General features: G+C 39.5%; 2 protein-coding genes across 6 annotated transcripts in view; one reads left to right on the forward strand and one right to left on the reverse strand.

Annotated features, from left to right (window-relative positions):
* Nucleotides 1-23,423, forward strand: part of LOC122244814 (uncharacterized) — a 36,714-nt gene extending 13,291 nt beyond the window's left edge. Inside the window, exons 3-6 of one of the 5 annotated variants that reach the window (XM_086556019.1) lie at nucleotides 2,606-2,704; nucleotides 2,874-3,002; nucleotides 22,247-22,585; nucleotides 23,151-23,423. In XM_086556019.1, coding sequence (XP_086412145.1) covers nucleotides 2,606-2,704; nucleotides 2,874-3,002; nucleotides 22,247-22,545 — 527 coding nt within the window. In that variant the 3' untranslated portion in view covers nucleotides 22,546-22,585; nucleotides 23,151-23,423. The remainder of the gene's footprint in view (nucleotides 1-2,605; nucleotides 2,705-2,873; nucleotides 3,003-22,246; nucleotides 22,586-23,150) is intronic. The other 4 variants (XM_086556017.1, XM_086556018.1, XM_086556020.1 and 1 more) reach the window with 4 other exon arrangements.
* On the reverse strand, nucleotides 22,626-25,132 carry LOC147468057 (uncharacterized). The gene is made up of 4 exons (XM_086555446.1): nucleotides 24,983-25,132; nucleotides 24,773-24,950; nucleotides 23,916-23,926; nucleotides 22,626-22,670 (listed from the first exon to the last, which is right to left on the reverse strand). Exons 1-4 carry the CDS (start codon nucleotides 25,130-25,132, stop codon nucleotides 22,626-22,628), a joined length of 384 nt encoding a protein of 127 aa, XP_086411572.1.
* Between the last annotated feature and the right edge of the window lie 2,368 nt (nucleotides 25,133-27,500).

A 27,500-nucleotide genomic window follows, 5' to 3' on the forward strand; every position in this document is an offset into this window, starting at 1 on the left:
CATTTCATGACACATCAATCAAAGCAAAATTTATTCTAGGCTTATTCACCTAAGTATGTTATACTTTTTCATGATATTTTCATTGCAATACACGCATATTGTGCGTGTATTACAGAAGTCTTGTTTAAAATGGATATCGCACAACACACAAAAATTATTATTATTTACAAACATTATAGGTTATCACTGTTTTTAAATTAAACTCGGATATTTTATTGTTTTATTTGAGTTACCGACTTGATTTACTAAAGTTTTCTCTGAATAGACCACTTGCTGCCCATGAAATCTAAACAAATTCGAACGTATTACTCTAATTGTGACTATATACTTGAATAGTCTTTGATTACCAGTCTGCCCTGAGAATGAACATAAAAATACACCCATTACACTTTTTGTTGCTGTTTAAATGTTTCTCATGTCAAATACTAAGTAAATTCAGTTTCTTACGAGTTAAAAAGTAAATGTAATCCAAGCTAAAGGATTCAAACAATTATTTATCAACCATTTATCAAAGCTACATATGGTGGTATTTGTTTTACATTTTCACGCATGAACTGGAGTCTCGAAATATGCAGTATACCATACATTATTTTCTTACTTCATTTTTACATAAATTTTGTTGTAAACCATCATTAAGATACTCTTTAAACGGTTAAATGAGACGACATAAAATAAAAATCAGGAAATAATTGGCATTTTCGCCATTCGGCGATGGTTCGCGCATGCGTGTTGGCGCCCCTACCGGATAGGTTGGTACGCGTGGGCGGGTGGTGCTCTTTGGCAATAGACCTTGAAATACGGCAGCGAAGTATTACAAGTTTTTGGCAATTTTACAGATAAGCACGCTGCAGATAAGGCCTTATGATATATATATATATATATATATATATACATAATATATGTATATTATATATGATATAAATTATATATATATATATATATACATAATATATATATATATTATATATGATAATAAATTATATTATACATGATATGAAATTATATATATATATATATATATATTTATGAATATCTACATATATACATGTATATATACATATGTATACACATATATTATAACATATATTTACATAAGTTCATATATATATATATATGTATATATATATATACATATAAATGTTTGTGTGTGTAGACATGTAGATATATATGTATACATATGTAGATATACATATGTATACATATATAGATATATATATTTTTTTTTTTTATACATTTGTATATATATACATATGAACATATATATATGTATAAATTTATATATTTATATGTATATATGTATTTATATATGTATACATATGTGTATATATATGTATATATATGGATACAAATGTAAATGTATATATGTATATATATTTATCCTTATGTATTATATATATATGTATACATATGTAGATATATATATATATATATATATGTTAACATAAGTAGATATGTTATATGTATACATACATAATATATTATATATATATATATATATATATATATATATATATATGTATGTATACATATGTGTATAGATGTAAACACATGTAGATATGTATATATATGTATATATATACATATCTACATGTGTTTACATCTATACACATATGTATACATACATATATATCTACATATGTAGATATATATATATGTATATATATATCCATATGTATATATATGTATATATATATATATATATATATATATATATATACATATATATATACATATGTAGATATATATGTATGTATACATATGTGTATATATGTAAACACATGTAGATATGTATATATATATGGGCTATATATATATATATATATATATATATACATATGGATATATATATATACACATATGTACATATATCTACATATGTAGTTATATATACATGTTTATATATATATATATATACATATTTAGACATATATATTTAGACATATATGGATATAGATATATACATATGTAGATATATATACATATGTAGAAATATATACATATGTAGATATATATATACATATGTAGATATATATATATATATATATATATATATATATATATATATTATACATATGTAGTTGTATATATATACTTATGTAAACGTATATATATATATATATGTATATATATGTATATATATACTTATGTAGATATATATATATACATTTGTAGATATAGATACATATACATATGTATATATTTATATATTTACATATGTATATGTATATATATGTGTATATACATATAGATATGTTTATATATGTATTTGTAAATTATATATATATTTGTAGGTTTATATATATACATATATATATAATCTGTAGATATTAATATTTGTGTTTATATGTCTATATATATATATATATATATATATATATATATATATATATTATATATATATATATATATATGTATGTATATATATATATATGTATGTATATATATATATATATATGTATATATATATATATATATTGTATATTTATGAATATATACATATACATATATATATATATACATATATACATACATATATATATATACATACATATGTACATTCATATATTGCGCTTAGGTTTACGTACTGTACAAACTGTGTCCACAGACCGCAAGGACATCTACATATTGACATTCGTGGCGGTCGGACTCATTATATTATTCTGTGTGGTTTCCGCCATGCTCTACCGTAGATTCTTCATCCCAAGTAAGTAGATATCCTTCTTTTTCCTCCCTCTCTCTTCATCTCCTTCTCCATCGTGTTATCATTATTCTTTTTCTTATTCCTATTCTTATTCTGAGATCGTAAAATGAGACATTCTTGGCTTTCAGATTTCATTGTTGTTCATTTGTTTTTCCTCTTTATTTTCTTTAAGGCAATGATGACATGGGAGGGTCGGAGGCAGCGGCGGCGGCGGCGAGCAACGCAACCTCACAGACTAACCCCGTCCAGCAAATCAGCGCTATGCCGGGAACGCAACCGACAGGCAAGGGCGGAATAAGTGGTGTGTGTTTGGGGGGGTATGGCATGGGATAAGGGTGGGGGTAGGGTATGGGGTTATGATATGTGTGGGGGTAGGGCATCGGGTAAGGGGAGGGGGGGTTGGTCATCGGGTTAGGGGATGGGGGTAGGGCATGGGGTTATGGTGTGTGTGTTGGAATAGGATTTTTTTTTATACAGATACAAAATTGGATGGGCAAACCCACTTGCTGTTTTTTTTTTTAAACTTGCTCTGAACAATTTATAAACTGGGTCTATATACAATATTTACTTTGTTAGTATAATTATGGTATGTGTTTCTTAATAATTATTGATTTGCTGCTACAAAGTCTGGATTTGGTGGTCCGTTATCAAGATATGGTGCAATTCTCTTCCACCAAGAGTGATCTTTTTCATGGGGATTCATGTCGTTTTCTTCTTCTGATGTTCCGACTAGTTCTTCGTTAGTCATTGTTAGCTTTTCCCAATCTTTTTTTGCGAGTACATACAGCCTTGTGTTCATGACATCTATTTTGTATTTGTTGTGGAGCTCTGATATTGTCAGCTGATTGTCCTCTTCGTTCCTTCTGGTTGGTTGCATTCCGAAGTACTCTGTTTTGAAATTGCTGCATCTTTGTGATGTTTGTTTTGGCTGAGATGAATAATGGGATGACTGGGTACTCCATGATTGGGCGGATCAATGTCTTGTAAAAGCGTAGTTGCGTCTGTGTGCGCATTGCTTTAAACCGTTTCAGTTTTGTGTATTGTTTTTTTGCCATCGCCAGTCTTCTTTTCAGATGCGATGACACTCCACGAGTGCCAAACTCCATCCCAAGAATTGTTGCCTTATTAGTAAAACGTATTGATTATTGGCTTACTATTATTTCTCTTGGCTTGGTTACTGATATTGAGAGAAGCTGGAACTTATTTTTGTTTGTTTGGACTTTACAATCTCTTCAAAGTCATTCATTCTGTTTATTTCAGAAACAGTTAGAGTTGCTAATCTTTCTTTGGATCTAATTGGATATTTAATGATTTGAGTAATATCATCTGCGAAGCTTACGTCTGTACAGGTGTCTATCGGTCTGTCCAGGTCAGCAGTGTAGAATATGAAAAGGGTGGGACTCAGGGATGACCCTTGTGGTGTACTGATTTATCGAGAGATTCCCTTGCCCCAAAGCAAATTCCCGATTAAACATGTGGTAACGTGCATCAGGTCCTATGTAGGGGTAGGCTACCACCAGCTGATAAGGGATCAGCACCCATGTACATGCGAGACAGTGGAAGACGTGTAAAAGTGTATGTTATTTATGTGTGTGAGTGCATGTCCGTTTATGTGTAAGAAGAAGTCGAGTTCCTACACAGGACATAGCCGAGCAGGCGTGGCTAGAGTCAGGCAAGCATTTTTATTCCAGTTTATTCCAGGTTCTGTCTTAAAATATATAAAAGAGAATTCCGATCTAAGTTTTTATTCTTTGATTTGGAAGCTAAAAGGTCTCTCCTCTTCCCATACTCCCGTTATTCTCTGGCCTGGCCATGATTTAACCATGGCCCGCAAGCCATTAAAATAAGATTCATAATAGAAAATTAACACGTGTCCTTTTGACACGTGTTGAGAGCAGTGCAGCTGCCGAGCTAAGGGCTCATGAGCAAGAGGCCATCTGCTACGATCTGCTCCCGATTCAATATTATTATTGTTGGATTTATTGGCTATCAACCAGCGGCACATGCCAAGGTCATTAAGCCAATGGTTCCATTTTATCTTATCAATCTATAGGTCATAAACTTTGGCTCCTTAAGAAAAGTGATTACTTTACTGATTATTTTTTCATCGTTTGATAGAACATTTGTTATATTACACTCTATGTTTTTAATATAAAGGTAGTTTTTTATATTTTGTCTTTGACGGTCGTTTTTTTCACATGTTGTCATGATGTGTTTTATTGTTAGCCTCCTGTCACAGTGATTACACATAGGAGGGAAATTCTTCTCAATATATGGAGTGAGATGGGTTATCCGTGTGGCATTGACCCTGAGTCGGGCCAACACCACCTCCTCCCTTCTGTTTCTTCTGTGGGCTGTGTCCCACGGTTCTATTACGGTTTTATATTTATTGATTGTGAGGTCGGTCCACTCACTTTGCCACAGGAGATGGATTTTTGCTTTTGTAAAAGAGACAAAACACCTGAGATCTGTGCGGACTATGCCAGGCTCCAGATCACCAGTCGACCCAGCTAATTTGTCAGCCTGTTCATTGCCATGGATACCCGAGTGTCCAGGTAACCATATCAGCTTGATTGATTTATTGGCACTATGTAATTTACGAATGATATTACCCTGTATTTCATTTTTGGTGGTTTCTAAGGATTTAATAGCTTTAAGTGAACTTAACGAGTCTGAAAATATGACTATCCTATCGTGGGTCGTCGATAGGGCAAAATCTAAAGCTTTGTCTATTGCAAAAAGTTCAGCAAGAAAGATCGATATATGATTCGGCAATCTGAATCTCAACTGGCATTCAGTCGACCATACACCCGCTCCCACACACTCTTCTGTCTTGGACCCGTCGGTATACAAATTAAAAAAGGAAAGATGTTTAATAATGATCTCTCTGAACCTCTGACGTACCTCCACCTCCGGTACCGTGGCTTTGACTGATGGTAGCCAGTCTACCACTATGGTAAAATTTGGTATTTCCTACGGCGCTAAGTTTGAATGAACCAGGGTATCGATGGTAGAGAGATCTATACCGACTTTTTCTGCGAGGTCATCGAGTCTATTGCACAGCGGCTTTCCGCCGTGGTGCTGTGGGCCTTAATGCCGGCGCAAAACATCCCTGTTAGGATGGTGGGGCTGCCTGGCTATCTTAGCGGCGTAAGTCAGCGCTAGCTGGCTGCGTCTGAGACGGAGGGGAGGTACTCCCGACTCTACCTCTAGGCGCTCTGTGCGAGTGCACTTAAGGGCTCCAAGACAGACAAGTAAACAGGCATTCTGTACAACATTCAATCTTTTCATAGTTGAGCTCGTTGCCGAGCCATACACGATTGACCCATAATCTACTTTAGACCTAATCAGCGATTTATATGACATCAGTAAAGACTTTCTATCAACTCCCCATTTGTGTCCAGAAATGCACTTTAATAAATTGAGTGCTTTTTGACATTTATTCTTTAGCTGACCAATGTAGTCTTTCCAATCTAATCTATCAAAGAGTAGACCAAGAAATCTGGTTGTCTAGAGTTAGCCTGATGTTGGTCTTTCTCCTATGTGTAAAGACCACGCCAATACTCTTTCTTATGGAAAACTTAAAACCCCACTGGAGGCCCCAGTTATGAATCATATGAACCAGTGCCAATTGGATCTGATTTGCCAAGAACTCTGCATTACTGCTGGAGTGCCATAATGCACAGTCATCAGCGTACAGTGAGTATCTAAGATTCCGTGGAGGAGATGGTAAAATGTCATTTATCATACATAAAAATAAAGTTGGTCCTTGTGGGACCCCGTTTGCCTGAACAAAAATGTCCGAGAAAGTGACATTGTCAGAAAATAATTTGACAGAAAATGTTCTGTCAGAAATTAAATTTTGGACTAAAAAAAAGGCAAGTTTCTACATAATCCAAAAGCATAAAGTTTTCTTAGTAGGCCATGTCGCCATGTCATGTCGTAGGCTTTTTCTATATCAAAAAATACTGAAATCAAAACATGCTTTTTGGCTAATGCCTCATGAATATGACTTTCCAGTTTTACTAGCTGATCGAGAGTTTGACGTCCTTTTCGGAAGCCGCACTGCTCGTCAACTAGTAAATTCCTGGTGTTTAGAAAATGCAATAGCCTACTATTAACAATTCTTTCCATGACCTTGCATAAGCAACTTGTCAACGCAATTGGGCGGTAAGAGATGGCGGATCTGGGATTTCCCCCTCCTTTCAATGTGTGAATGATGTGGGCGAAGTGCCATGAATTTGGAAAAGTCTGGCTTTTCCAAATGTCATTGTACACTTCTAGCAACTTAATCATGGCATCATGAATAAGATGCTTTATCATCTCATATCGAATCTCATCGGGTCCTGGGGACGTTCCTCTGCAGGCTTCTAGGGCTCGGAGAAGCTCATCCATTGTAAGATCTTTATTGTAATCAAGGTCATCTCCTGTGGCAAAGTGAATTGGTTGCAGGTCAGATGCTTCCTTGGTGGTCAGGAAAGCAGGATTGTAGTTTTCCGAGCTGCTTGTATAAGAGAACTGCCTGACGATTGTGTCAGCAATGTCTCTAGGTGAATCATAGCTGTTTCCCTCATGAATGATATTTCTAACTTTTGGTGATATCTTTTTTCTATTGATTTTGTTGACTGTGGACCAAACCTCTGCAACGTTGGTATTGCTGTTAATTGTAGAGACAAAGCTTCACCAGGAGTCTCTTTTGGCTTGTCTGATTGTTCTTCAAGCCCTAGCTCTTGCTTGTTTGTAGTTACGAAAGTTCTCGTTTGTGATATTATTTTTGAAAAGCTTGTAGGCTCTATTTCGTTCACATAGCGCCCTGCGGCAATCTGGTGTCCACCATGGAACTCTATGCTTAATGCTATCTGTCAAAGTCTTAGGGATGGTTGCCATTGCAGCATTTATAATACAATTTTGAACACTGTTTGCTTTATCATCAATGGTTTCTCCAACTACTTCGAGCTTAACGCTCCTTGTGAAGGCGACCCAATCTGCTCTTTTTACGTTAAATTTAGGTGCTGAAGGCGTTCTCGTGGTGTCGCATGAGTATTTAATACAAATAGGAAGGTGATCGCTTCTCAACGAGTTGTCAATACTTTTAGGTCATGAATTTGCGTCAGTTTAAGCAAATCCATAACCTGAGATTTAAATTGTACTTTTACAAGGAGGCTACCATCTCGCAATTTTCGAACAAAATCAAAACTGCCTTCCACTTGACCATCAAGGACCTTCTTAATGATAAAGGGGTTGACATTCTGCAGGGATTGATTTTCATTCACGCATCGAATGTTCACACACCTTGCGTTCTCGGGAGGGATATCAATGATTGGTCTTCTGGGTCGGTCATTGGTCGGGGTTCCTTCAGTGGTCTTAGTCGTAGAAGAGTTCGGAGTCGCCCTTCCTCCTTGAGGAGGAGGAAGGGTAGCCGGGGAATCAACCATGCTCGGGTGTCGGACCATACTCGGGTGTCGGACTACTGGGCATCCCTGCCCAGGGGTCACAGCCCATAAGGGCTACCCTGGGGTAGAAGAGTGCTGCGGGTCTGGGTTGGGGGTCGACTACTCCTACTGTAGTCTCGTGTCACCTGCAAAAACAAAGCACTGAAGGTGCAAGCTAAAGCACTAAAAGTGCGCAAAATCTGTGCAAAGCAGCGTTTACTCTACTTTCCTTACGTTAACCAACACATAAACAACAATATCCAGCGAAACAAGAGGCCCCGTAACCCAGGGTAACTCGAGTGTCACAAGATTTTTTGTTTGCTGCTGCTGTGTTTTCAACAAGGTGTGAGCTCTTCAATGTCTCAGACACGAGTGCACGAGTGTGCTGTGTGCTGCCCGAATCAACTTTGCTTGCTTGCTTGTTGGATTTATTGGCTATCAACCAGCGGCACAAGCCAAGGTTATTAAGCCAATGATTCCATTTTATTTTATCAATCTATATAAGGTCATAAAGTTTTGTCTCCTTTAAAAAAGTGATTACTTTACTTATTATTTTTTCATTGTCTGATAGTATATTTTTTATATTGAATTCGATATTTTTGATTTGAAAGTAATTTTTTATTTTTTGTCTTTGATTATTGTATCTGTGGCATATTGTCAGGATGTGTGATATTATCATGTTGTTATTGCAATAGCCACATTGTGGAGGGAAATTTTTTTCAATGTAAGGAGTCAGGTGGGTGTATCGTGTGGCATTGACCCTTAGTCGGGCCAACACCACCTCCTCTCTTCTATCTTTTCTGCAGGCTGTGTCCCACATGTTTATTTCTTCTCTGCTTTTGTTTATTGTGAGGTCAGTCCACTCACTCTGCCAAAGGAGATGGATTTTTGCTTTTATAAAAGAGACAAAACACCTGAGATCGGTGCGGATAATACCAGGCTCCAGATCTTCAGTCGACCCGGCTAGTTTGTCAGCCTGTTCATTTCCATGGATACCCGAGTGTCCAGGTACCCATATCAGTTTGATTGATTTATTGGCACTATGCAATTTACGAATGATAACCCTGTATTTCATTATAGGTGGTTTCTAGTGATTTAATGGCTTTAATTGAACTTAACGAGTCTGAAAATATGACTATTCTATCGTGGGTCGTCGATAGGGCAAAATCTAAAGCTTTATCTATTGCAAAAAGTTCAGCAAGAAAGATCGATGTATGATTCGGCAATCGAAATCTCAACTGACATTCAGTCGACCATACACCCGCTCCCACACACTCGTCTGTCTTGGACCCGTCGGTATATAAATGAAAAAAGGAAAGATGTTTAATTAGGATCTCTCTGAACCTCTGGCGTACCTCCACCTCCGACACCGTGGCTTTGGCTGATGGTAGCCAGTCTACAATGGTGAAAAAATTTGGTGTTTCCCACGGTGCTATATTTGACTGAACCAGGGTATCGATGGTAGAGAGATCTATACCGACTTTATCTGTGAGGTCATGGAGTCTATTGCCCAGCGGCTTCCCGCCGCGTTGCTGGGGCCCTAACTGCCGGCGCAAAACATCCCTGTTGGGATGTTGGGGCTGCCTGGCTACCTTCGCGGCATAGGTCAGTGCAAGCTGGCCGCGTCTAAGACGGAGGGGAGGTACTCCCGACTCTACCTCTAGGCGCTCGGTGCGAGTGCACATAAGGGCTCCAAGACAGACGCGTAAACACGCATTCTGCACTACATTCAAACCTTTCAGAGTTGAGCTCGTTGCCGAGCCATACACGATTGACCCATAATCTACTTTAGATCTAATCAGGGATTTATATAACATAAAGACTTTCTATCAGCTCCCCATTTGTGTCCAGAAATGCACTTTAATAAATTGAGTGCTTTTTGACATTTATTCTTTAAATGCCCAATGCGGTCTTTCCAATTTAGTCTATCAAAATGTGGACCAAGAAATTTATTGAATTTTGAATAGGTATTGGGTGATCATCTAGAGTTAGCCTAACGCTGGGCCTCATCCTACGGGTAAAACCACGCCACTCTTTCTTATGGAAAACTTGAAATCCCACTGGAGGCCCCAGTTATGAATCCTATCCAGTGCCAATTGGATCCGATTTGCCGAGAATTCTGCATTACTGCATGAATACCATAATGCATAATCATCGGCTCAGAGTGAGTATTTAAGATTCCGAGGTGATGATAGAACGTCATTTATCATGCATAGAAATACTCTTGGTGACAAAATATTTCCTTGTGGGACCCTGTTTGCCAGGGCAAGAATGTCCGAAAAGGTGACCTTACCAGAAAATAATTTGACAGAAAAAGTTCTGTCAGAAATGAAATTTTGGATAAAACAAGGCAAGTTTCCACGTAATCCGAAAGCATAAAGTTTTCTGAGTAGGCCATGTCGCCATGTCATGTCGTAGGCTTTTTCTATATCAAAAAATACTGAAATCAAAAAATGCTTTTTGGCAAATGCCTCATGAATATGACTTTCCAGTTTTACTAGCTGATCGAGGGTTTGACGTCCCTTTCGGAAGCCGCACTGCTCGTCAACTAGTAAATTCCTGGTATTTAAGAAATGCAATAGCCTACTATTAACAATTCTTTCCATGACCTTGCATAAGCAGCTTGTCAACGCGATTGGGCGGTAAGAGATGGCGGATCTGGGATTTCCCCCTCCTTTCAATATGGGAATGATGTTGGCGAAGTGCCATGAATTTGGAAAAGTCTGGCTTTTCCAAATATCATTGTACACTTCTAGCAACTTAATCATGTCATCATGATTAAGATGCTTTATCATCTCATATCGAATCTCATCGGGGCCTGGGGATGTTCCTCTACAGGCTTCTAGGGCTCGGAGAAGCTCATTCATTGTTAGATCTTATTGTAATCAAAGTTATCTCCTGTGACAAAGTGAATTGGTTGCAGGTCAGCTGCTTCCTTGGTGGTCAGGAATGCAGGATTGTAGTTTTCCGAGCTGCTTGTATAAGAGAACTGCCTGGCGATTGTGTCAGCAATGTTTCTAGGTGAATCATAATTATTTCCCTCATGGCTGATGATTTGTATTTATTGATACTTTATTTAATTTATTCTATTGAAGTGGACCAAACCTTGCACGATAATAGAGTGCTCCTCTGTTTCCCTCATGAATGATATTTCTAACTTTTGGTGATATCTTTTTTCTATTGATTTTGTTGACTGTGGACCAAACCTCTGCAACGTTGGTACTGCTGTTAATTGTATAGACAAAGCTTCACCAGGAGTCTCTTTTGGCTTGTCTGATTGTTCTACGAGCCCTAGCTCTCGCTTGTTTGTAATTGCGAGTTCTCGTTTGTAATGTTATTATGGAAAAGCCTGTAGGCCCTGTTTCATTCACATAGCCCCCTGCGGCAAGCTGGTATCCACCATGTGACTTTATGCTTAACGTCATCTGTCGAAGTCATAGGAATACTTGCCATCGCTGCTTTTAAAATACAATTTTTAACATTGTTTACTTTATCATCAATGGTTTCTCCAACTACTTCGAGCTTGACGCTCCTTGTGAAGGCGACCAATCTGCTCTTTTTACATTAAATTTAGGTGCTGAAGGCGTCTCGTGGTGTCGCATGAATATTGAATACAAATAGGAAGGTGATCGCTTCTCAACGAGTCGTCAATACTTTTTAGGTCATGAATTTGCGTCAGTTTAAGCAAATCCATAACCTGAGATTTAAATTGTACTTTTACAAGGAGGCTACCATCTCGCAATTTTCGAACAAAATCATAAACTGCCTTCCACTTGACCATCAAGGACCTTCTTAAATGATTAAGGGGTTGACATTCTGCAGGGATTGATTTTTCATTCACGCATTCGAATGTTTCACACACCTTGCGTTCTCGGGAGGGATATCAATGATTGGTCTTCTGGTCGGTCATTGCGGTCGGGGTTGGTGGAGTGTGGTAGGGGGGGGGTGGGTGTGGGGAGGGGGGGTTCGTTCCTACTTAGGTTCCTTCAGTGGTCATTAGTCGTTAGAAAGAGTTCGGAGTCGCCCTTCCTCCTCTGAGGAGGAGGAAGGTAGCCGGGGAATCAACCATGCTCGGGTGTTCGGACCATACTCGGGTTTTGTCGGACTACTGGGCCCCCATCCTCTGCCCAGGGGTCACAGCCCATAAGGGCTACCCTGGGGTAGAAGACGTGCTGCGGGTCTGGGTTGGGGGTCGAACTACTCCTACTGTAGTCTCGTGTCACTGCAAAAACAAAGCACTGAAGGTGCAAGCTAAAGCACTAAAAGTGCGCAAAATCTGTGCAAAAGCAGCGTTTGACTCTACTTTCCTTACGTTAAACAACACATAAACAACAAAATATCCAGCGAAACAAGAGGACCCCGTAACCCAGGGTTAAACTCGAGTGTTTTCCCACAAGATTTTTTTGTTTGCTGCTGCTGTGTTTTCAACAAGGTGTGAGCTCTTCAATGTCCTCAGACACGAGTGCACGAGTGTGCTGTGTGCTGCCCGATATCAACTTTGCTTGCTTGCTTGTTGGATTTATTGGCTATCAACCAGCGGCACAAGCCAAGGTTATTAAGCCAATGATTCCATTTTATTTTATCAATCTATATAAGGTCATAAAGTTTTGTCTCCTTTAAAAAAGTGATTACTTTACTTATTATTTTTTCATTATCTGATAGTATATTTCTTATATTGAATTCGATATTTTTGATTTGAAAGTAATTTTTTATTTTTTGTCTATGATTATTGTATCTGTGGCATATTGTCAGGATGTGTGTTATTGTCATGTTGTTATTGCAATAGCCACATTGTGGAGGGTGTAGCGTGTGGCATTGACCCTTAGTCGGGCCAACACCACCTCTCTTCTATCTTTTCTGCAGGCTGTGTCCCACATGTTTATTTCTTCTTTGCTTTTGTTTATTGTGAGGTCGGTCCACTCACTCTGCCACAGGTGATGGGATTTTTGCTTTTATAAAAAGAGGACAAAACACCTGAGATCGGGTCGTGCGGATAATACCCTAGGGCTCCAGATCTTCAGTCGACCCAGCTAGTTTGTCAGCCCTGTTCATTTCCATGGATACCCGTAAGTGTCCAGGTACCCATATCAAGTTTGATTTGATTTATTGGCCACTATGCAATTTTACGAATGATAACCCTGTATTTCATTAATAGGTGGTTTCTAGTGTTTTAATAGCTTTAATTGAACTTCAACGAGTCTGAAAATATGACTATTCTATCGTGGCCTCGTCGATAGGGCAAAATCTAAAGCTTTATTCCTATTGCAAAAAGTTCAGGCATGAAAGATCGATGTATGATTCGGCAATCGAAATCTCAACTGACATTCAGTCGACCATAACACCCCGCCTCCCACACACTCGTCTGTCTTGGACCGTCCGTCGGTATATAAATTGAAAAAAGGAAAGATGTTTAACTAAATTATGGATCTCTCTGAACCTCTGAGCGTACCTCCACCTCCGACCACCGTGGCTTTGGACTTGATGGTAGCCAGTCTACAATGGTGAAAAAATTTGGTGTTTCCCCACGGTTGCTATATTTGACTGAACCAGGGTAATCGATGGTCTAGAGAGATCTATACCGACTTTATCTGTGAGGGTCATGGACGTCTATTGCCCAGCGGCTTCCCGCCGCGGTTGCTGGGGCCCTAACTTGCCGGCTGCAAAAACATCCCTGTTGTGGATGTTGGGGCTGCCTGGCTACCTTCGCGGCATAGGTCAGGTAGTGGCAAGCTGGCTTGCGGTCCTAAGACGGAGGGAGGTACTCCCGACTCTACCTCTAGGCGCTCGGTGCGAGTGCACATAAGGGCTTCCAAGACAGACGCGTAAACACGCAATTCTGCACTACATTCAAACCTTTCAGAGTTGAGCTCGTTGCCGAGCCATTTACACGATTGACCCATAATCTACTTTAGGATCTAATCAGGGATTTATATAACATCAAAGACTTTTCTATCAACTCCCCATTTGTGTCCAGAAAATGCACTTTAATAAATTGAGTGCTTCTTTTGACATTTATTCTTTTAACTGACCAATGTGGTCTTTCCCAACTAAATCTACTATCAAAAAGTAGACCAAGAAATCTAGCTGAATTTTGAATAGGTATTGGTATGGTTGTCTAGAGTTAGCCTGATGTTGGGCTTTCTCCCTATGTGTAAAGACCAACGCCAATACTCTTTCTTATGGAAAACTTAAAACCCCACTGGAGGCCCCAGTTATGAATCATATCCAGTGCCAATTGGATCCGATTTGCGAGAGAACTCTGCAATTATTGCTGGAGTGCCATAATGCACAATCATCGGCGTACAGTGAGTATTTAAGATTCCGAAGGAGGAGATGGTAAAATGTCGTTTATCATACATAGAAATAAAGTTGGTTGACAAGACACTTCCTTGTGGGACCCCGTTTGCCTGGACAAAAATGTCCGAGAAAGTGACGTTGGTCAGAAATAATTTGACAGAAAAACGTTCTGTCAGAAATGAAATTTTGGACTAAAACAAGGCAAGTTTCCACGTAATCCGAAAGCATAAAGTTTTCTGAGTAGAGCCATGTCGCCATGTCATGTCGTAGGCTTTTTTCTATCTCAAAAAATACTGAAATCAAAACAATGCTTTTTGGCAAATGCCTCATGAATATGACTTTCCGTTTTACTAGTGATCGAGGGTTTGACGTCCCTTATCGGAAAAAAAAGCCGCACTGCTCGTCAACTAGTAAATTCCTGGTATTTAAGAAATGCAATAGCCTACTATTAACAATTCTTTCCATTGACCTTGCATAAGGCAGCTTGTCAACGCAATTGGGCGGTAAGAGCAATGGCGGATCTGGGTTTCCCCCTCCTTTCAATATGGGAATGATGTTGGCGAATTGCCTATGAATTTGGAAAAGTCTGGCTTTTCCAAATATCCATTGTACACTTCTAGCAACTTAATCATGTCATCATTGATTTAAGATGCTTTATCATCTCATATCGAATCTCATCGGGGGGCCCTGGGGATGTTCCTCTACAGGCATATCTAGGGGGGGCTCGGACAAGCTCATTCATTGTTAGATCTTTATTGTAATCAAAGTTATCTCCTGTGACAAAGTGAATTGGTTGCAGCTCGGCTGCTTCCTTGGTGGTCAGGAATGCAGGATTGTAATTTTCCGAGCTGCTTGTATAAGAGAACTGCCTGGCGATTGTGTTAGCAATGTTTCTAGGTGAATCATAATTATTTCCCTCATGGATGATGTTTCTGATTTTTATTGATACTTTTTTTCTATTTATTCTATTGACTGTGGACCAAACCTCTGATAACTAGGTGAATCATAGCTGTTTCCCTCATGAATGATATTTCTAACTTTTGGTGATATCTTTTTTCTATTGATTTTGTTGACTGTGGACCAAACCTCTGCAACGTTGGTATTGCTGTTAATTGTAGAGACAAAGCTTCGCCAGGAGTCTCTTTTGGCTTGTCTGATTGTTCTACGAGCCCTAGCTCTCGCTTGTTTGTAATTGCGAGTTCTCGTTTGTAATGTTATTATGGAAAAGCCTGTAGGCCCTATTTCGTTCACATAGCGCCCTGCGGCAATCTGGTGTCCACCATGGAACTCTATGCTTAACGCTATCTGTCGAAGTCTTAGGGATGGTTGCCATTGCTGCATTTATAATACAATTTTGAACATTGTTTACTTTATCATCAATGGTTTCTCCAACAACTTCGAGCTTGACGCTCCTTGTGAAGGCGACCCAATCTGCTCTTTTTACATTAAATTTGGGTGCTGAAGGCGTCCTCGTGGTGTCGCATGAATATTGAATACAAATAGGAAGGTGATCGCTTCCCAACGAGTCGTCAATGGTGTGCCACAGGCACTTGGCTGCTAGTGTTGAAGAGACCAGTGATAGATCAATAAAGCTCAAATTACCGGTATTATCGTCTATTCGCGTTGGACTACCATCATTTAGAAGAACCAGATCAGAGTCGTTGATCAACTTAACTACTTGCTCACCTCTGCCATTCACCCGCAGGGAACCCCATGATGTATGACGAGCATTAAAATCACCTAAAATTAATTTATTGTTCGGCAGACTGTCCTGAATAGCAAAAAGCTCATCATAGATCAGCATTTTATCAGGTGGACAATAAACTGAGCATATAGTCAGATACGTGTTATTGAATTTTACTTTGCATGCGACGTGTTCCAAAGTAGAATTAATCGTCACTTCAATGAAAGGGAGATTCTGGTGGATGTACATGGCGACTCCGCCTCCACCCCTTCCCTCTCGGTCTTTTCTACAAAGATGGTAGTTTCTTAGCGATACGACCTCGTCAGAGACTTGGTCGTTTAAATGGCTTTCTTGTAGAACGATAATATCGGGAGCATAGGACGAGGCTAATAATCTAAGGGAATTTAATTTTGATCTAAGACTTAGACAGTTCCATTGTATAATGGTATACGCGTGGATTACGTTTTATGGGGTTTGGAAGTGCCTTGTCCGGCGGTTTTTATTATTTTTTTTTTTTATTTTTTTTCCCGAGGGCCTCTCTCGGGAATTTTTGGAGACAGTAGCCTCCATGGCCTGCTCCCCTCCACTAGAGAGACGCCCGGCAGAAGATGATCTGCTCTTACGAGCAGAACTACCACCAGACGAAGTTCTAGTAGGGGTCGCCTGGACTAAGAGGTGTGATCCAGATTGTGATTTGGTATCATCCTCCTTATGATGCTTTTTTTGCTGGGTTGATTCAGCAATTTCCTTTATTGTTTTAGTCAATTCTTTAACTTGATTCATTAAATTTTTAACTGTTTCCTTCAATTCGGAAATTTCCTTGTCCTTAGCTGCGAGCTGCTGACTAATACTGCTTGCATTGGAAACGTTGTTGGTTACTGCTGAGGCGTAGGAAGTATTGGGTTTGCTTGTCAAACCTTCAACTTTCTTCTTGGCCTCACGGTAACTAACATCGTGCTCTCTCATGTATGCCAATGTCTCAGTCTCCGTCTTCAGGCTGCTGCATTCAGCAGAGCCTGACTGATGGGGACCTCCACAGTTAGCACACTTGAGGGTCTTTTCCTTGCATGTAGTAGTATCATGAGCTCCAGCACATTTACCGCACATAAATTTGTCTGTATCTTTATCATTGCATTATAATGAGGTGTGTCCAAATTTTTGGCATCTATTACTTCGCATTGGATTTTGGATATAGGGTCGAACTTGAACGATCTCATACCCAACTTTAACAGTACTTGGAATTTTATTTGAAGAAAAGGTCAAGAAACACAATCCGGTTTTTACTCGCACATCTCCATCTTTCTTGGCCATACAATTTACGTCTACTACGCTCTGGTCTTTCATGGCCTCAAGAATTTCACTTTCTTCCATTGTCCTCAAATCCCTGTGAAAGATTACTCCCTTACAGGTATTTGGGCCAACAGGAATAGTTACTTTAACTTGAAGGTCATGAATATGCGTCAGTTTAAGCAAATTCTTAACCTGAGATTTAAATTGTACTTTAACAAGGAGGCTTCCATCTCGCAATTTTCGGACAAAATCAAACCCGCCTTCCACTTGACCATCAAGGACCTTCTTAATGATAAAGGGGTTGACATTCTGCATGGATTGATTTTCTTTCATGCATCGAATGTTCAAGCACCTTGCATTCTCTGGAGGGATATCAATGTCTTCTGGGTCGGTCATTGGTCGGGGTTCCTTTAGTGGTCAAATTAGTCATAGAAGGTTTTGGAGTCGCCCCTCCTCCTTGGGGAGGAGGAAGGGTAGCCGGGGGATCAATCATACTAGGGTGTCGGACCAGGTCCGATCCCTGGGCCAAAGCCCGTTGTCCTGAGAGGACTACCTTTCCCTTAACTATTGTATATCAACCTAATCCCAATAGCTAAGAGAGGATAAAATAAAACGTCTTTCAGTTAAACGTCCTCGCCCCCCCTTAGTGGAAGCCTGGCTGCTTTCTCCAGTACCAACTAAGGGATCGGAGTTGGTGTGTAAGGCACCTTCTTACCGCCGAACCTGCCTAGTGCGAGGGACGGTAAGTCAATGCCCAACCCCCAAGCGAATGCAGGAGCTCACAAGGAGACTCCCGTAGCCTCAGGAAAGTCACACCAGAAAAATAGAAAAAATTCAGGGGGAGAGAAAAGTTGCGCCCGAAGGACGCCCCAGGCTACTGGGCCTCCCTACCCAGGGGTCACAGCCCGTAAGAGCTACCCTGGAGTAGAAGAGAGCTGCGGGTCTGGGGTGGGGGCTGACTACTCTACTGTAGTCTCGTGCTACCTTCAAAAAACAAAGCACTGAAGGTGCAGGCAAGGCACTAAAAGTGCAAAGAATCTGAAAACAGTGTTTTTACTCGACTGATTTACTCTACTCAAACACAGAAACAATCAACATCGAGTAAGACGAGAGGCCCCGGAAACCAGGGTAGCTCTGGTGTCACAAGACTTATGTTAGTTGCTGCTGTGTAACATGAACAGGGTGTGAGGCATACAAAGTCTCATTCACGAGTGCCCGAATCAAGGCCTCGCAGGGGGTCTTATAGGCCTCTTTTCCAGGGATGGAGCAAGTTGCAGGTCCTCCAAGGGCAACGCCATCTCTTGTTGTTTCCTCCCTTCGTGGCAAAAAGGGGGAACTCTTCTATTTCCCCTTGGAGGGATGGCTGGGGCAAAGCACATCACTACAGTGGCACTCCACTGAGCAATGGAAATTTAGGGCCAGTGGCGTTATCGAGTCTTATGGTTGCAATCCTTTCTTCGACGAAGTTGCAAAGGATTTTCTCAAAGACGTCTGGTAGGCTTGTAACTTGTATTGTAATCCTGGTTTCCATAGTTTGTCGAATGCTTTTGCAATGTCTCTGCAGACAACATTGCATGGTTGTCGTTTACTCTGGGAGAGGGCAATTGTTTCATTTGTGTAGGCTATCGCTTGTTGTGTGCCTCTTCCTTTCCTAAAGCCATATTGGTTGCTGTTGAAAGTATTGCTTCTTTCCTTGTAACTTGTGGGTTGGTTGATTTTTTTTTTTTTTTTTTTTTCCTGGAATTTCGAGTAAAGAGATTGGTTGGTAATTTTCTGTCTTCCTTGGGTCTTGTTGGAAAGTAGCCCATTGAAAGGGAGTGATTGAAAATATTGCTGAGTTTGGTTACTGCAATATCTGGGAGTTATTGCACACTTTCACCAGGTGCTTTGTTTTTAAAGCTGTTTATTATTGTTTTGATTTCCCTGCATGATATGGGTTTTGTCAAGCTGTTGTCGGCGTTTGTGATTCCGTTGCTGCCGAGCGCCCGCGGGAGTTGTTCGTAAAAAATCGCTATCACTGCTCTGCTAAGAGCATATAGGTAAGTTCCATGACGTCTCTTAGGAGGTGGGGGGGGGGTGGGTGGGGAGTTGTGATCGGGAGGTGGTGAGGGGGGGGGGAGGTGGGGATGGGGGGGGGGGGTGTGGGGGTGGGGGAGGGGGGGTGGGCGGGGGGGGTGGGGCAAGGTGGGGGGGGGTGTCGAGGGGGTGGGTCGGTGGGGGAGTGGGGGTGTGGGGGGGGTGGGGGGGGGGTGGTGAGTGGGGGTGGGGGGGGGGGGGGTGTGAGGGGAGAGGGGGTGGGTGGGCGAGTGGGGGGGGGGGGGGGGGAGTGTGGGGGGGGGGGGGGGGGGGCTAGGGACGGAAGGGGGGGGGGGGGGAGGGGTCGGGTAGTGTGGGGTGTTTGTTGTGGGGCTCGGGTTGTTTTGGGGGTCGGAGAGGGCTACCTGGTGCGGGGCTGGGGCGTGGGGGGAGGGCCGTGGTTTTTTTTTTTTATTTTATCGTTTTGTTGCAGGTTGTTAATTGTGTGTTTCCGTATGGGAGTGTTGTGGATTGTGTCGTTTGTCTTTTGGGTTTTCGTTCTTTGTCTTTAGTATGTTTGTGTTTATTTGTTTGTTTTTTTGTATTGTCTTTTTTTTTATTTATTTTTTAGGTTTTTTTTTTTTTATTATTCTGTTTTTTTTTATTTTTTTGTTATTTTTTTTTGTTTTTGTATTTTTTTTTTATTGTTTTTCTTTTTAGTTTTATTTATTTCTTTTTTTTTTTTAGTTTTTTATTTTTTATTTATTTTTGGTTGTTTTTTTTTTTTTTTTTTTGTTTTTATTTTTTTTTTTTGTTTTTTTTCATTTTTCTTTTTTTTTTGTTCCTTTGATCTTTTTTTTTCTCTTATTTTTTATTTTCCCCGGTTTTTGTATTTTTTGTTATGTTTTGGTGTTTATTTTTTCATATGTTTTTTTTATTGTTTTGTGTTGGGGGTTTTTTTGTTTTTTTTGTTTTTTTCTCTTTTCAATTTTTGTTTCCTTTTTATGTTTTTTCTTTTTTTTTTTTTTTTTTTTTTTTTTTTTTTTTTTTAATATCATTTTCTTTTTTTTTTTTCTTATATTTGTTATTTTTTTTTTTTTTTTTTATTTTTTATTTTATTTTTTTTTTTTCTTTTTTTTTTTTCTTTTTTTTATTTTTTTTCCCTTTTTCTTGTATAAGGCATCTGGTTGGACAACTCTTTTAGCGGGTCATGTAGCCGAGCGGTATCACCGCCGCACCTGTCAATCTTACGGCGCGGGTTCGAGTCCCGGTCTTGGAGGTAAAAATTTGTATTCATATGGATGTTCCTGTTCCCCAGTACAATGTCTGGTCGTCCTTTACCTTTTGTGCTGACGAAAGTGACAAAGGCTCAGGTCCTAAGTGTGTAAGCATATTTTGGTTAATCAGCCTCGCTATTCCTTCTCCCATTAAATTATTGCTGCTATGTCCGAACGCTCGGTATCGGGCGTTTAGATCGGCAATGACGTATGCTGGTGAGTTTCTTCTCATTATTTTCATTAAATCTGGGTAGGGGAATTGCGGGCGTCTGAGTGGCATATATGTTGTTCCATTGACTAATTTTCCTCTGTCTGCAGCTCCACTGCAAGAAAGTCCTCAATGAAATCGTTAATCAATCTGTGGTTGAGATTTCTCTTCACGCATATTTCAACACCTGCATCGCCTTTGTTGAGTATGTTCCTTTGATAGACATTATACCCAAATAGTTTTATTGTTTCTTCATTAAGGAGGCAGTGGGCATTGATTAGTATAATATCAGGATCTTCTTTGATGTACGTATTAGAAAGTTCGTGTTTCCTTGAACGCCAGTTTAAAACATTGTGTTGAATTACTTTGACTTTATTTATATTCATAGCGTGATTATTTGGTTATATTAGACTATGTCAGGGTCAGTTGAGGATTTCCTGGCAGTGTAGTGTTCATCTTCGGTTGGACTGGCTCTTGATGATGAACTGGCGGTGGAAGTCTGTATTCTTCGTTGCCCCTCGCAGCCTTGATTCCTCGCTTGCCGTTTCCTTCGCAGCTATTTCTTGCGTCGGCGAAGTTTCTCGGTTTCTTTTGTTTGTTTCGTGTTCCATGGCTTCAGTAATTTCATTTGGCTCGGGTAATACCTTTTCGGATTCTTTTCCATGTGTACTTTCCAATATAGCAAGTATTTGATGAGCATCAATATTCTTTGGGAATTTAACCTTCGGTATGTCATTGAGGGTGTACATCTCATCTACCGTCCTCTGAAAACAGCCTGGCTCAATAGCCTCTTTTATGGTTGCAAAGATAATTGCACTCATGATGCTGGCAGCTGCATTGGGTGGTAGGGATTTAGATATGGTATCCGAATTGGTTTGAGTTGCTGGACAGTTGGCTGAAACTGCCCTTGCATAATTTGCTTGTTGTAACATGGGGTTCGGGTGTGTAGGAGATGGTGATGGGGGTTAGGGTTATTTGGGGCACGGGGCCATAGGGCTTGGTGGTGTGGTTATGTATTTGTTTGTTTGTTTACTTACAGGTGTGCATGTGAGAGGGTAGGGATTGATGTGATTGCGGTTATGTTGGTAAGGGGGAAAGGGAGAGGAAATATGTGGACAATGGAGGTTTCTCTACATAAACAGTATGTGTGCAAATGTTGGCTCTGTGTTTGTGATGTAGTATCTGTGTTCCTTTATATATAGTGTGTATAAATGTAGGTGCTGTGTATATTTGTAATGCAGTGTGTGCTTTCTTTGCGTAGTATGCGTGTGCGTGTACTGTGTGTACTGTGTCGAACATGTCACCCTTGGAATCCAGCGCCTCTCCTTCCCTCCTTTGCAGCGTCGCCCAGGACCCCGAATAGGTCAATACCCCCCTCCAGAGAGTGGCAGGCCCCTTCGCCCAGCGCCCCGCACCACTACGCACCGCATCCGTCCTTCGCCCCGTATCCGTCCTTCGCCCCGCACCCGTCCTACGTCCCGCACCCGTCCTACGTCCCGCACCCGTCCAATGACCTGCATCCGTCCTTCGCCCCGCACCCGTCCTCCGTCCCGCACCCGTCCAATGACCTACATCCGTCCTTCGCCCCACACCCGTCCTACCCCATGGTGCCCATGCCCGGGACACAGAGTCCAAGGTAGCTGAAGTACCCTTGGCCCAGCACTGGAACAGGACCTGTAGGTGGGTGGTGGTGCTCGAGTCCTTTGGTAGCGTGTTCTCTTTAGTTGGACTCGCGCTGAAATGTTCGGCCAGATTCCAAGTTTGGCTGTGGAACTTTACATTGTATTTTGAGGTGCTAAAGTTCATTTTGTCATTATTTATCTATTATATATCTGTTTATCTCTTTATTTTAATATATACTTATATATATATATCCATCTTTATATACATATATATGTATATATACATCTATATACATATATATGCATCTATATACATATATATACATCTATATATATATATATATATATATATATATATATATATATATGTATATATATACATATATATGTATATACATATATATATACATATATATGTATATATATACATATATACATATATATGTATATATATACATATAATTGTGTTATATATATATATATATATATATAATTACTCCATTTTGGGGGCAATTATGTATTTCATATCTTCTGCTACTATAACTCTGCGAATACACAAATAAAACCACTCTGAACAATATGATTGTCATCACTCTTCTACAGGTCCCATCACTCTTCTACAGGTCCTATCACTTTTCTACAGGTCCCACACTCTTCTACAGGTCCCATCACTCTTCTACAGGTCCCATCACTCTTCTACAGTCAACAGCCACACTCTTTTTGGGAAGGAGACGATCGCAACGTGATTCAAGATCAAGCATCGGACTTTCTCATGATTCGTGGTTCTTTGTTTCATTGTTGGTTTCACTATTACTGTTATTAGGTGTGTTTCTGTAGCTATTTTACTTTTCAGTCACACCATTTATACTTTAACATTAATAAAGTATTTTGATAAAGTTTGTTGTTTATATGATATATTCATATGTATATACATATATATGTATATACATATACACATATATATGTATGCATGCATGCATAAATACAAGTTTAACCTTTCTGACCGAGGGTCGACCTCATGACTTCAGAGTGAGAACCCCGGTAACTAACCATTACACCACAACAACTCAACAAATGATTTGTCCAACCAGGTGCCATGCAACCTCGATAGAAATCACCTAAATACTCTTAGCTGCATGGTTGGACAATACTTTTGATGGGTCATTTCGCTGTAATGGTTAGGAGCCAGGATTATATAAATATATATATGCAAATTTTACCTCCCTGACCGGGACTCGAACCGAGTCCTTACCTAACCAGATGCTTTACAACCACCATGGAAATCACCTATGTGCTCATAGCAGAGCAGTGATAGCGAGGTTTTACAGACAATTCCTGTGGGCACTCGGCAACAATGCATTAGAAATTCAAGTCCCAAATCAGGTTACCGAGGTTATATCTGTGTGAGAACGATGTTAGAATGCATTAACACATTTAATATAGAAAAAAAACTCGCTATCACTGCTTTGCTATGAGCACATAGGTGATTTCCATGGTAGTTGTAAAGCATCTGGTTAGACAATTCTTTTAGTGGGTCGTGTGGTCTATTGGATTAAGGGCCGCGTGTGTCAGTGACGGCTCGGGTTCGAGTCCCGGTCATGGAGGTAAAACTTGTATTTCTATATTAAATGCGTTATTGCATTCTACCATCTTTCTCATATATATATATATATATATATATACTGTATATATGTATATATATTTTTTTTCACATATATTTATATATGTTGAGGCGGTGAAAGATGTCATCTTCTATGCGTGAATTAAGGAAATTTGGCTTGTCAATGTACAGATAATTGATGTGGGGATCAGAGAAACACAGCTACTGCGTATAAGCGTGTATTCTGGGAGAAGTCCGTGGAGAGAAGAGGGTTGTTTACATTACACTTTGTAATCATTTTGTGGGGTAACTAAATTAAACATGAGGTATTCTTATGAGGTATACACAGTAGACATAAAATTATAAGCATTCTTATTCTATCATAATCTTTAATTATTCCAACACCCCCTCTTAATTAAAGATTGGTTATGATGTACGAAAGAATCTATCCCCTGATAAACTTAAAATCTTTCAACTTCTTCTGAGATACAGGTTTGGTAAATATATCAGCTGGATTCTCTGTGGTAGGTACAAAGAATAAGTTCACATTACCCAACTTCACTTCGTCTCTAATGAAATGGTAATGGATGTCAATATGTTTTGACCTTTAGTAATTTATGGGATTTTTGGCTAGATTAATAGCACCTTGGATGTCTACTCCTAAATCTACTGACTTAACCTTAAATCCAAATAGATCAGACATTATTTGTTTTAAGGACTTTGCCTCTTGTATGGCAGAAGTAAGAGCCATATACTCGGCTTCACATGATGAAAGTGCAACTGTCTGTTGCTTTTTGCTCTTCCATGATATCAATGGTCCAAACTTATGTAGTTGAAAACAATATCCTGTTATACTTCAGATGATCCCCAATCTGAATCACAAAATCCCATCAGTTTCATTTGTTCATCTGACTTATCAAACCTTAGACCATAATCTAAAGTGCCCTTTAAGTACTTAAGAACATGTTTAGCGGCATTCAAATGGGCTTTTGTTGGTTTTGGCATATATTGTGAAAGCTTGGTAACTACATAGCATATATCTAGTCTGCTACCTGTCATAATATATATATATATATATATATATATATATATATATATAAGGCTACCAACTATCTGTAAAGAGTTGCATCAGCCAATACATCTGATTCTACAGTAGAAGTGTTAACAATACTTAATTCACAAGGTGTGTTTCTTACATGACAATGTGACATTCTAAGTCTGTCCAAAATATTTTCTAAATATTTAGTTTGATTCACTTCAATGTAATCTTTGTGTTGAATTTTCCTTTACCGTTAGGTCCAGGTTTCACTTGATAAATCCATCTTCCACCCACTGCTGTGCGATTCTTGGGTAGAGAAGTGTGTTTATAGCAATCTCCTCATCCATGGCTTTCTTCCATTGATGTCCCTCTGGAGATACTATTGCTTATTGATAGGTGACTGGTATTGGGTCATGTGACATTCGATAGCAGTGATGTATAAAGCTAGTATGTGTCACACTGGAGATACTGTCGTCCTGATCATCTGTAACATAGTCATCTAACCTCGAGGGTTTTTTTCTTTCTCTGGATGGATATCTTTCTGTATCTTCATCCATTGGTATCTGTTCTCGGTATTTAGCTGGACATTTCCTGTCTCCATCAACGTCAGCTGGCGTCTCATCTTGAGCTGCTTGAAGTGTTTTTTGCTGGAGCCTCGTCTCCACCAAAATGTAGTCGTCACTCAAACTTTGCTCGTCACTTGGGGATTCTGTCTTACAAGATGAGTTATCCACACATTTGACTATTCTTACCTTTCTTATAGTCTGAGTATCTGGAAAGTATATCAAGTAAAATCTGGACTTTGATCATCATAGCCCACAAATATTCCCCTCCTTACTCCTTGGGAATTCTAATTTCTTACTCTCTTGTTCATATGCAAAACATCTTGTTCCAAAGACATTCATTTTCCTTATGTTTGGCCGTCTTCCAGTAAGCATTTCTACTGGGGTCTTTTGAGTCCTAGGGTTATAGCACCTATTCCTGATGTAACAGGCAGTCTTCACAGCATAACTCCACATATTTTTAGGTAATTTTGATTCAATCAGCAAACAGCAAGCCATGTCAAATATTGACCTGTGTGATTTATCAACTGTGCCATTCTGATGTGGTGAATAGTGTTGCCTGAGAAACATTCTTGTTTAATTCTTGTTCTCTGTTACTAGAGTGTTCTGAAAAAAAAAGAAAAAAAAAAAAAAAAAAAAAGGAAGAAAGAAAAAAAAAAAACAAAAAACTCACTGTTCGTAAACTGTTCTGTGGTCACATCTTAGGCGTTTAATTTTCCCATATGGTGCTATTTCTGCAAGATACCTTTTCATAGCTGTCACTGTATCACTCTTACTTTTAATTAGGTAAATTCTAAGAGCTCCGGAGTAGTCATCAATAAAGGAGATGCTGTACCTGTAACCTCCTCGTGCTGGTGGGTTTATAGGACCAACTACATCACAGTGGACTAAATCTAATGACTGTTGGGCCTTTTTGTCAGGTTCTCTACTCCTATACTGTGTCATCTTACCAACTGTACATGTGCAGTTGGACTTATCTTTCCTAATTATATGCATTCCGTCAACAGTTGCTTCAAGTTTCTGCACATCAGCCACATTGCAATGCCCTAGAATTTTATGCCACTCTAGGGTGTGCTTGGCTTTCCTTACATGGACTTTGTTAAACTTATCCATCTGAGAACCAGTGTGTGGCTTACCTCTACGTAAATAGAACAACTTGTTTTTCTCCACAATGTCGAATATCCTGCCATCCTTGGTAGTTAGAGTACTGCCTTCGGGTGAGAAAGTAACAGTATGTCCACTCTTGATAGCCTTCCAAACTGACATGATATCTTGTTTGAATCCTGGTATGTATAATGCATCTTTTAGTAAAATACTTCGTGAATTGCCGTCTCGATTCTATTTAGATAATTTATATACGATATATTACGACTTAAAAACTTATAATTTTAGAAATTTTATTGGTTACTTTTAAGAGCCATCCTAGGTTATGAAGTCTTTCACATCACCGACTCCTTTCACTGTTCCTTGTTGTCTTTGGCCGTCTGCCAGCTCTATGTAATGGTTTTGTGGATCAAAGGACTCATGAAATCTCACAAACTTTGGTTCAGTGCTAGAAGTATCCTTCAGACGATCCTCTTGACTTAACAATGCTATCTTTAATTCACTGTACTGGTATGGAGGATTGCGCTGGCTAGCTACATCAACAAAATTTTCGTACTTCTTTGGAAGTCCATCCAGTGTTCGTACTACAATAAAACCATCAGTAATGTGTTCATCTATTTCCCTGAGAGCAGCTACTGTCTCATCTATAGACGTAAGATATGCTGTA

This window comes from Penaeus japonicus, unplaced genomic scaffold (assembly GCF_977035675.1).
Source record: "Penaeus japonicus unplaced genomic scaffold, GWHDUDI00000001_assembly GWHDUDI00000031, whole genome shotgun sequence".
In the NCBI taxonomy this organism is placed as follows: domain Eukaryota; kingdom Metazoa; phylum Arthropoda; class Malacostraca; order Decapoda; family Penaeidae; genus Penaeus; species Penaeus japonicus.

What these genes read in the sequence shown, in the direction of transcription:
- LOC147468057 (XM_086555446.1), bottom strand. Translation starts at nt 25,132, where the DNA reads ATGCCAAAACCAACAAAAGCCCATTTGAATGCCGCTAAACATGTTCTT. An exon ending in CAGATTGGGGATCATCTGAA is followed by an intron (nt 24,951 to 24,982) that starts GTATAACAGGAT and finishes CAACTACATAAG; the next exon opens with TTTGGACCATTGATATCATG.